The sequence below is a fragment of the Myotis davidii genome, unplaced genomic scaffold (assembly GCF_000327345.1).
Source record: "Myotis davidii unplaced genomic scaffold, ASM32734v1 scaffold363, whole genome shotgun sequence".
NCBI lineage: Eukaryota > Metazoa > Chordata > Mammalia > Chiroptera > Vespertilionidae > Myotis > Myotis davidii.
The window spans coordinates 2,861,067-2,871,912 of record NW_006294069.1 but is presented as its reverse complement, the minus strand read 5'-3'; the positions used below and the strand labels follow the sequence as shown (position 1 = coordinate 2,871,912).

Genomic DNA, 10,846 nt, shown 5'->3' with positions numbered 1-10,846 from the left:
GCTGGCTGGGAGGGAGGGTGCCCCGCTTCCTGGGCCTCCTGCAGGCCTGAGCCAAGGCGGACTCCCCAGGGGCCCTCACTGGGCTACGCGTCACCCTCCAGGCTGGGCAGCTTGGAGAGGATTTACAGACCCGTGTGAAGCCACTTCCCTACTTCACAAATTCCTCTCACAGTCAGTCAACAAGGGGGAGAGAGGGGCCAGGAGGCAGGCATACAGACCTCGCAGCAAAGGGCACTGGGGGGGCCCCAGATAAGACCTCAGGAGAATCAAAAGCACCCGCTGGGAAAAGATTCTAAAGAGATCTGAGCACAGAACCAGCTTTACTTTTTTTTGAAAACGTCTCTTTCAATCAACAAACATTTCCTGAGCCCCTTTGATATGCAAAGCACTGCGGGAAGCGCGGCCATTGTTGGTGCCGCCCGGCCTGCCCCCGCCTCCTCCACCTCGGCCTCGCTGAGCTAGATCAGGAATGAGTCTGGGAGGCCAAGCCCGTGCTGAACAGAGAAGAGTTAATCAGCTTTCAATGACTTACAAGTTGGCCATCACCCCTTTTTAGCTCTCCCTCCTGCCCCTAGAGAATGCCTGCATCCTCCGAGAAGCCTTCTTACTCCAAAGACACCTTTTAGAGGCTGGAGGAACGCTCCCCAGAATCCTGGGGAAATTAGATTCCAATTAACTTTCCCACTGATTACAGTCTAACTTCGAATGAGTCACTTTGTTGTGTTAAATGAATGGGATGAAAGGCTAACCAGCAAGTGAAATGAGTTTCCGGCTGGCGAGGTGCCGTGTTTAGAAGCCCCTGACGCAGTCCCTCCCAACCTGCCCCCGTGAGAGCTGGAGAGGAAAGGGCACGAGGACACCAGCACCGGAGGGATCGGACGCCAGCCTCCCGCGGGTCTCGCCTCCACAAGGCGGGTGGGCTGCATGGAAGGGGTCGCTGCCCACCTGGGCCTTGCCCGCCTGGCAGGGGGCAGGGGGCAGGGTCTGAGCCCCCTCCTCGCCAGCCTTCCTGGCATGGCACACCTGTGGGTTTCTGGTACCACATAGGAGTTTGTCCTTCCTCCTCCAGCCCTGTCTTTTTTTAAAATGTTTTTATTGATTTTTTTATTTTTTATTTTTTAGGGAGAGAGATAGAAAAATCAATGATGAGAGAATCATTGATCGGCTGCCTCCTGCATGACCCCTACTGGGGATCAAGCCTGCAACCCAAGCATGTGCCCCGACTGGGAATGGAACCAGTGACCTCTTGGTTCATGGGTCAACACTCAACCACGGAGCCACACCAGCGGGGCCTCCAGGCCTGTCTTACTCCTGGGGATAAATAAGGGAGAGGGAAAGAACCAGGCAGCAGTGGGAAGGGGCTGGAACGAGCAGCTGCACCTGGGCAGGTATATTACTTTCAGGAAAGCTCGGGAGGGGGAGCGCAGGAGAGGCGGGAAGAGCCAAGGAAACAGGCGAACCAGGGGCTGCAGATTTCCATGTCCCCCTAGTTCCAGTGGCCGGGGGGGCCAGGTCACGGGGGCGTCACAGGGGCCTCCTGTGGACAGAGCTCCACAGGTATAACCCTGGGCAGAGGAAGGGGCTGTGCGGGGGTGGGCGCCGCCCCTGGTAAGCCCTGGTGTGGAGCTCACGGCTCCTGAAGGCACATAAATGCATGTGCGCGTGTGCAAGACAAACAGGAACCCACAGTCAGGCAAAAAAAAAAAGAAAAAATGGAATCAGTGATGTGGAGGAGAAGCTTCAAGATTGTTCAGAAGGGAGGGGAAATGAAAGGAGGGAAATTGGGCAGAAGACGATGAATACAGAAGACAGAATGGAAATGTGATTTTCAAATTAAAAGTACTCTGAAGAAATGAGATTGTTGGGAACAAAGGAATAAGCAAAAGCATAACTGAACAGCTTTCCTGAATCAAAGAGCCAAATATGTTTGTTCTATACAAAACCCCAAGAAAATGACCTGGGCATATCCAGATAAAAATTTCGATTTCCATATATATATATATACTGGGGCAAAAGTAGGCTTACAGTTGTTTGTATGGAAAATAACACAATAATTAATAAATAATAACAGGTACTCCAGGCTGTTGGGAGTGCCAACCAGGGATCAAACATAAAAACATCAATAAGATGCCCTAGCCAGTTTGGCTCAGTGGATAGAGCGTTGGCCTGGGGACCAAAGGGTCCCGGGTTCGATTCTAGTCAAGGGCACATGCCTGAGTTGTGGGCTTGATCCCCAGTGGGGGGCGTGCAGGAGGCAGCTGATGAATGAGTCTCATCATTGATGTTTCTCTCTCCTCTCTCTCTCTCTCTCTCTCTCTCTCTCTCCCTCCCTCCCTCCCTCCCTCCCTTTCTCTTTGAAATCAATAAAAAAAATCAAAAAAAATCAATAAGAAGCAAATGAAATGAAAGTATCTGTGGCTGTTCATGGGAATGACAAGGTTTATTGCTCTAAAATGTACTCAACCGAGTTTTAAAATTCATCGACAACAGTCATTTTCAGAAATAAAAATGGTTCATTTGTTTCTTTTTCAAATTTGCTCACTTTTTCAAAGGTCCTGTTTGTTGAATTCGTTTCTACTCCTCTTATCTCTTTTAATTAATTTAAAAACCTTATTTATCTCTCACAGTTTCACCATCATCTCTAGTTCCCTGGGTACTGGTACTCCTATTGTTCCATTTGCTGCCTCTCCCTCATGGTGGCTCTTTTCACATGAGGCGGGTAGACAACAGGGCAAATCCACAGAATTCTGAGTGGGAAAGATTATGATCAATTATATTATCAATCAAGTTATCTTCTTTGTATAAAGGCAACAGCTACCGTATAGCAAAAGACTCAGAAAATACACATCGAGGGCTCCTACTAAAAAGATTAAAATTACAGACCAGCTAATTATGAGATAAATCAACAGCAATAACTCAAGGGTCTATAAGAAAAGAGGGCATATAAACAGCGATGTTCATTTTCCCCTTCTAAGAACCCATTCTGAGGACAAAATGTAAAATGTGGTCAAGAAGCGATGCACCCACACACACTGGTATATTGCAGTTATTAATAAGAGGGGGAAAGAAATACTTGGGTGTCTTAAACGGGCAGAATATCCACATGACAAAATGTTTACAAAGAGCTATTGATTACACTGAGAACTATTTATGATATATGTTAATTTAAAAACATGGGTTCATCCATAGAAAGAAAAACTACACAGACGGTCAGAAGTAAAGATGCCAAAATGTTAACAGTGATTAGATGGTGAGATTACGGATAGTTTGGGTGTGTATTACTTTATGTTTTCTTACACATTGGGGATGTCAATGATGAGCCATATTAATTATATAATCAGAAAAGAGTAAAATGTATATGATATTTTTAAAAAATGAAAACTTCTAAGGGTCACAAACTAACAGTCCTTACAGTTGTTTGTATGGGTAATATTAAATAATGGGGTAATATTAAATAAGAAAGATAAAATGTCATTACTGACTCTGACATCATTATAGTCTACAATTTACTCTCAACGCAGCAGCCAGAGCATCCTCTGAAAAGATGGGTGGGGGGGCAGTGAGGGGGACTCAGGTCATGTCTCCCCTCCACTCCCGACCCTCAGAGGCTCCCCATTTCACTCAGAGTAAAAGCCAAAGTCCTACCATGGCCGGCAGGACCGACACGATCCGACCCCTGCCACGTCTCTGACCTCCGCTCCTGACCCTGATGAACGCCAGCCACGCCGGTCTCCTCGCCAGTCCCCCAAATCACCAAGTACCCACCTGCCCCAGGACCTTTGCACTCACTGTCCCTCGCTGGGCATGCTCCCATCCCTACAGCCACACAGTGCACTTCAGAGCTCTGCTCAAATGCCATTGGATCAGGAAACCCCTCCCCGCCTCCCCATTACAGAATAACAGCTACCCCCACTGTTCCAGCACCCTCTCCCCCTCTCCCCTGGCACTGTATCACCACCTGCGACATGGCGGCATTGACTTTACTGCGTCTGTGGTCTCCCTCCCATGAGAAGAGCTGTTTGGCCTGGTCCATAGAAGATGCTCAATAAACATGTGCTGAGTGCCCGAATGGACACATATTACCAGGGGTCCTCAAACTACGGCCCACGGCCACATGCAAATACAAATATTGTATTTGTTCCCGTTTTGTATTTTTACTTCAAAATAAGATATGTGCAGTGTGCGTAGGAATTTGTTCATAGTTTTTTTAAAAACTATAGTTCGGCCCTCCAACGGTCTGAGGGACAGTGAACTGGCCCCCTGTTTAAAAAGTTTGAGGACCCCTGCATTAGACTGCCACCTCCCCCCCCCGCATCCCGCTCGCACCATGGACGTGCACCAAACAGGCAGCAACGCCCACCTGACAGCCCAGGGATGTGTAACCAGCGCTCATCTCACTCCAGAAAAAAAGTGTTTAAAAGCTCAGCCAGAGATGATGGGAGCGAAGCATCCGAAAGAAAGATAAGAGCGTTGGTGCAAAAGTCTCCATCAGAACATTCAAGTTCTCCCGTCAGGACGCGCTTCCCCCCGCAGGACGGAGCTCCTCAGTCTTATCGCGGATTCAGAACCAGCTGTAAGCGGCACTTCAAATGACATTTTAAATGCTCTTTCTATTTAGCTATCTCTTTGTTGTGATTAGATCTCTTTCTAAGCAAAATTTTTAAAAAAGGCATTAGCAAACCAATTACCCTGTCACTCTCCCATCCCAAACGTTGGCAGGAAAAGGCGGCACCTGGGTCCGGTACCCAAGGGCACCCGCGCTCGGGACGCGCACACCGAGTGCCCACAGTTGGCCTGGCACTGCAGAGACGGGACGTCGTGTTCTTCATCTGGCTGAGTTTTATTGGCCTCTGGAAATCCAAGGACAAAGTGATAGCGTGATGCACAGCTTCATATGCATTGCCTCAGAAAGATAAGGAAATTCGTCCTAAGCTATTTCAGATGTCCGGGCGCCGCGGTGCTCCGGCGATTAGGACGGGCTGCTGGTGGGCCCTGCACGTGCCATCCCGGGTCTGACTCTCAGAGATGCCAGGGCAGCTGGAGGTGGGGACGGGCAGGGCCAGCCGCCTCTGCCACCGTCCACTAAGCTATTACGCGGGCGACATCCGTCTTGCCTTTCATCCACCTTCTTTTCTGTGACAGCTCCTTCATCTCTGTCCTCTAACGGCTCAGCTGTGACTGTCATTTCGTCCCGCGGAGGTGTCTCCCACAAGATGCCGTTTTAAGGAATGTCCTCTCTCCCAGAGAGCTGCGTCTTAGGGGAGACTTCCAGGAGGACCTCCCGTTCAAAGGGGGCGCTTCTGGCTGGGAGAGAGGGAGGCCTCTGATGCTTGCAGAGTACCTGTGCCAGGCCGGACATGTACGCTTTGCACATCAATCACTTTGTACATCTAAGGTCCTGGCTGAATTCTTTTTTTAAAAAAATATATATATTATTGATTTTTTTACAGAGAGGAAGGGAGAGGGATCGAGAGTTAGAAACAACGATGAGAGAGAAACATCGATCAGCTGCCTCCTGCACATCTCCCACTGGGGATGTGCCTGCAACCAAGGTACATGCCCTTGACTGGAATTGAACCCAGGATCCGTGAGTCCGCAGGCCGACGCTCTATCCGCTGAGCCAAACCGGTCCGGGCCTGGCTGAATTCTTACAGCGTCTCTAAGAAACAGATGATCATCTCCGAGTCGGGATGAGAAATCAGGGACCTCCAGGCAAGGCGGAATGTTAGTTCACGTGTTGGGTACCTTCCCTGTTCCGAGGAGCATGTTCTAAACACAGCAAGCACACCTATCTGCGCTAAAAACAAGATTTCATCTCGATGGACGAGAAACTCCAAATGTTTCCTATTTGGAGGAGCTGAAGGCCCAGCCCGTGGAGTTCTGGGCCCTTCGGCCGGTGGAGGCAACCGGGAGCTTGGTCTTCTAGGGCACAGGGACCATGGGAGGTGGGGGACCAGAGCCAGAGCCACTGAAAACGGGGGCTGGTGACGGGATTTCCCATCTGGGAAAAGAGGCTGAAGAAGCAGAGCTCCTCCCTGCACCCCCAAACTAGAGCTCACCTAAGACTACGAACACAGAGGGGAGCTGGAAGCAGCACCCACACAGCCGGGGCCTGGCCAGGCTGCCTGAGGCTTTGATGACTGGCCCTGGGAATAGTCCCCTAGTCACCATGGACACAGCTCATCACTAGCCCAAGAGCCTGGCTCTGCACTGGGCCCCCCAGGACCTGGGTGGAGGTGATGAGCAGGGAGAGCAAGAGGGGGACACGGACGCCCCTTTGAGATGAGCACACAAACCCAAACCCCAACGCACCCGGGGAAAGCCAACGCGAAGAGGGAGAACCATTAACACCAACAGCCGGGAGACAGTCCCAGAGACTTAGTGGCCTGTAGACAGGACTGAACAAGGTGTGCAGGAAGATAAAGCAATAAGCAAGGGCAGCGGGGGCCGTGGAGGATGGGCTGAGGGGCTCTGCAGATGGGAAATGGAGACTTGGGGGGTGGGCACCCAGCTGGCTCCTGTGGGAGCTGCAGCCAGGTCTGCTGTGGTGATGCCACCCCACAGGCAGCCGATGGGACCTGCAGAAGGGGAGACACGGGAGGGCAGGGGCAGCAGTATTCAAGGACAGCCTGGCTGAGAATCTCCCACACTGAGGCCTCTATGGGCCCTCAGAGTAAGAGCACATACCAAGTGCCACGCAAGGAAAGGGATCCACATGTGGTGACCAACCAAGGCCGCGCTCCCTCTGCCAGGCGCATTCTGCTCCCACCACCCCCGTCCCGTGCCCTCCCCGGGAGCTCCTGCCAATGTCCCACTCTGGTGTGGCCCCGCTTCCGATCCTGGTACAGGGAGGAAAGCCCGGGGTCTGGGGTTAGGAGATGCCGGTTCGAGCCCCACATCTGTGACTGCCTCACTGAGCTTCCATTTCTTCTCCTAAAATGGGGAAGAACTAGGATGACAGAACCTCTGCACCGGAAGGGCCTGTGGGGTGGCATCACCACAGCAGACCTGGCTGCAGCTCCCACAGGAGCCAGCTGGGTGCCCACCCCCCAGGTCTCCATTTCCCATCAGCGGAAGGGGATGCTGACACACCCTCACAGGGGATCGTGAAAGGATTTAATGGGTTCATACAGCGCAGTGCCGGGCTCATAATAAATGTTCAACCTGGGCGGACGTTACTATTGCGATAATAATAGGTGCCCCCTGTGCCCCCCGCCCATGCCAAGCAACCTGCACCAGCGTGAGGGCTTCCCACCGAAGCCAGGGGCCCCAGGCATAGCAGACCCAGGGCCCACCGCCACCTCCACGCTGTGAAAATGGGCCAGCCAGCAGGTGACGCCCCACCCTTCTCCCTGGTCACCCCCAGTAGGTCCTCCTTGACCTCCAGAGAAGCTCCCCCACTCCCCGTGACCAACCATGAGCTTCCCCCGGTGGGATGGGCTCAGACCCGGCCCCAGGGCCCCCCACCCATTGCCCTGGGCACCCTACCTCTCTCTGCTCACTGCAGATCTTACACAGCCACAGGGGCCGCTTCTGGCCAGGGCAGGCCTCGATCCCACACTTGGTGCAGACTTTCTATAAGAGAGAGGACACGGGGTGGTCAACACTTGAGCTGCTTCCTCCTCAGCTGAGGGGCTGGGGAAACCGTCGCTGGGGAGCCCTCGGCCATATTCCGAGGGATGGCTGTGGCTTCGGGTCAGAGGGTCAAATCACCCAAAGGGCACCACCGGTGGCTCTGGGGCACCAGGGACCGGCCCACCCATGAATCTCCACGGTGCAGATGCACCCCCACAATCACACTCTGTTAGGAGCACATCACAAACAAGCTGCCCGACATTCACAGCTGCACCATGTTCCACAGCAGAGAACTGGAAGCCGCCCAAACGCCCGGCGCGAGTGGAAGAGCCAAGCACAGGCAGCAGAATACGAGATGGCCCGGGCACAGCGGGCTGCGTCCCTCCCCGGGAAGGTGGGCGGCAGAAGATGTTATGCAACAAAGAAAACGCATTTGTGTATAAGCATGCACAGAGCGTCACGGACTGAGGAGATGCTGTCGTGAGAAGGACCAGTGACTGACTTCATGCCCGGTCCCTTCACGGAACGGGCCCAGGCACCCTACTCCCTACGCATCCGGCCCGCCTCACAGTGAGGCCTCAGGGGCTAGAAGTAGGTGGAGACTTTGCCAAGTTCACCCAGCAAGTAGCGGACTCAGGTCTGGCTCTGGAGCCGTTATGTAATTTCTCCAGACACACAAGTAGCCAGAACCTCGTTCCTGCAGTGGCTGACCTTCTCTGCTGCTTAAGCTCATAACTTCTAAATACATATTTCGCTTCCCCGAAATGCACGGCAACACGGTGCTGGGAGAGGCCGGGTGACATGCCCCGGGAGGCAGGGGACCTGGTGGGGCCGAGACCCGTTCCCGGCTCACAGTTCAGTCTGCCTCGGCGACAGCAGGCCCTCCTCTGAGCACTGGTGCAGGGGGCTACTCGATGCTTCTGCCACGGCTCTGCAGGCTGGGGGGGCTCTCCCCGGCCCCCCTGCCTGCCCTAGCACCGAGGGAAGGCTGGATCTACCGTCTGGCCTTTCCTGCAGGCTGCCAACCGAGCAACAGGCACACCCTTCTCCACGCAGAGGAAAATGTCACCGACTTGGCTTCCCAGAGCCTGTTGTCACCGCCTGATCGGGCAGCTGAGCCCCGCGCTGCAGGAGGGGGAGCCAGCTCTCGCGGAAGGGAAGCCGACACGTTCCTGGGGCGGGAGGGTGTGCATTGGCTACCATCCAATACCGTCCGATGAGAACTGTCACTTTCCTCCTGTTTCTCCAAATAAAAGGTAACCTCCCAGCTCCCAGCATCTCTGGGCTGGCAAGAAAGTCCATTCCAGTCACAGTGGGCCCCTTCACAGCTCTCGTGAAGGTCCCGGGCTTGGGGCGGGTCCCTGTCTAGATGCTCCCTTCTATGCTGCTCTCCCTCTGAGCTCCAGGGTCCCTTGGAGAGGAAGGGGCCTGGCCACCTTTGTGCCAGGCGTGGGTTTGGCAGCCCGCCCCCTGGAGCCCTGGCCCACCACCCGAGACCTGATCTGAAATCCCCTCTTGGCCACTAGGACTGTCTCTCGATATCCCTCCCAATCTCACCCCCAGCCCTTCTACCTCTAGGACAGGCCCCCCGTGAGCCCATCAGGTGGAAATGCACACAGGCCTCTCCCCCAGGGGTAAAGAGAGAGGAAGGAGGTGCTGATGCCGGTTGGCTGTTTTCCTTCTAATTCCCACCACCCAGGATGAACAAATGGTGCACGTGTGAGGAGTGTGGCCCCTCAAGGGGTGAGAGGCTCCTGGTGAGTGTTCTACATGCTCATAGGGTTCGATGCCAGTCCCCTCCAAGCACAGTGCCCTGCCCCGCCCCCTGAGACAACAGTGCGGGAAGAAGGAGAGAACACGAGACGGGTTGCTACCGTTTCCTGAGCAATTGCGTGTGCCAAGCAACAAAGTATGAAGGAGGGGGAGGCAGGCTCTCCATGATGCAGCTGAAGACACGGAGGCTCAGAGAGGGTAAAGGCCGCCGGAGGTCCCACTGCTACGTAGGCACAATCAGGCTTCGGGACCTAGGAGAGCTGGGTAATGCCCTCCCCTGCCCAGTGCCAAGCTGGTGCCCAGGGCTCTCCAAGGAGCCGGCTCACATGCCTGGGAGTGTGGCTGATGATTCTCAAATGAATGAATGGGCAGAGGTGACACGGAATGACCTGGCACAGGCTGTGCTGGGGATGAGTGTGCAGCCGCATAAGCTCATCGGCTCCACGACACTGGTTCTGGGAGTCTGGCTCTGCCCTCCTCGATATTTCTCTGGTGTGGGGGAGGGCGGCCGCTCCTCAACCGAGAGAGGTTTCCCGGGCGGACAGGGGGCCCAGGCCCAGCGGCCTCCCCAGCAACACTCCATGGGCATCCCCACAGCCTCCCTCCCACGCTGTGGCCGCCCCGCCCCACACATTCAGCAAAGGTGCGGGGGGGGTTGCGGCCTCTGCCCCTGTCGTGGTCAGCTCGGGCTGCTATCACAAAACAAATCCTAGACAGGGTGGCTTACACAGCAGACACACGTTTCACGGTTCTGGGCCGAAACTCCCAGACTGGGGTGCCAGCAGGCTGGGTTCTGGGAGAGGGCCCTTTCTATGTGCCCCTTCCTTCTCGCTGTGCCCTCACATGGTGAAGAAAGAGCTCTGGGCTCCTCCTCTGCATCTACAGCCCGATCCCATCACGGTGCCCACCCTCACGGCCTCATCCCACCCCAATCGCCTCCCAAAGGCCTCCCTCCAGACAGCATCACATTGGAGTCAGGGCTTCCACCCACAGATTTTGGGAGGACACAGCCCCTGCCCAGGACTGTGCCCCCTCTTTTGCTTCTGCACGCCGGGGCTCGTCGTCATCTGTCTCACCTGGATCATCCGAGCCCCTGTCCTCCCGAGGTCTCCCCCTCATGCTGTCCTGCCTTGTCACTGACTTTGCTTTCCAGAAACACTGCCCCGAGCCTGTTCCCAAGCACTGCAGCTTGGTGCTCTGGCGCAGGCTTCGGAGTGAGGCAGGCCCGGGTGGGCCCGAGGGCAAGCTACGCAAAGCCTCTTAAGCCTCAGATATTCTCCTCTGTAAAATGGGATCGGATCTGTGCCCTAGGGTTGTCTTGAGGGCTCACTGAGACTCACATGAAGAGCGACCAGCACGTTATAAGCTATCAATAACTGCCGGTTATTCTTATCAGCGACACCCTCGCGCTCTGCTCCGAAACCCTGCGTGATTCTCCTCCAGACCTGCACCAGCTCATGTGGTAGCCCCCGGCCACATGTGGCTATCTAAATCAAAA

The 10,846-nt window shown here is 54.5% G+C and overlaps 1 protein-coding gene across 7 annotated transcripts in view; it reads right to left on the bottom strand.

Moving 5' to 3' along the window:
* RPH3AL (rabphilin 3A-like (without C2 domains)) overlaps positions 1–10,846 on the bottom strand; it is a 103,321-nt gene that overhangs the window by 39,914 nt on the left and 52,561 nt on the right. For 6 of the 7 annotated variants that reach the window (XM_015566776.1, XM_015566775.1, XM_015566770.1 and 3 more), the window contains one exon: positions 7,489–7,575. The exons of the other annotated variant lie outside the window; for it this stretch is intronic. In XM_015566776.1, the coding sequence (XP_015422262.1) occupies positions 7,489–7,575 (87 nt within the window). The remainder of the gene's footprint in view (positions 1–7,488; positions 7,576–10,846) is intronic. 7 annotated transcript variants of the gene reach the window in all.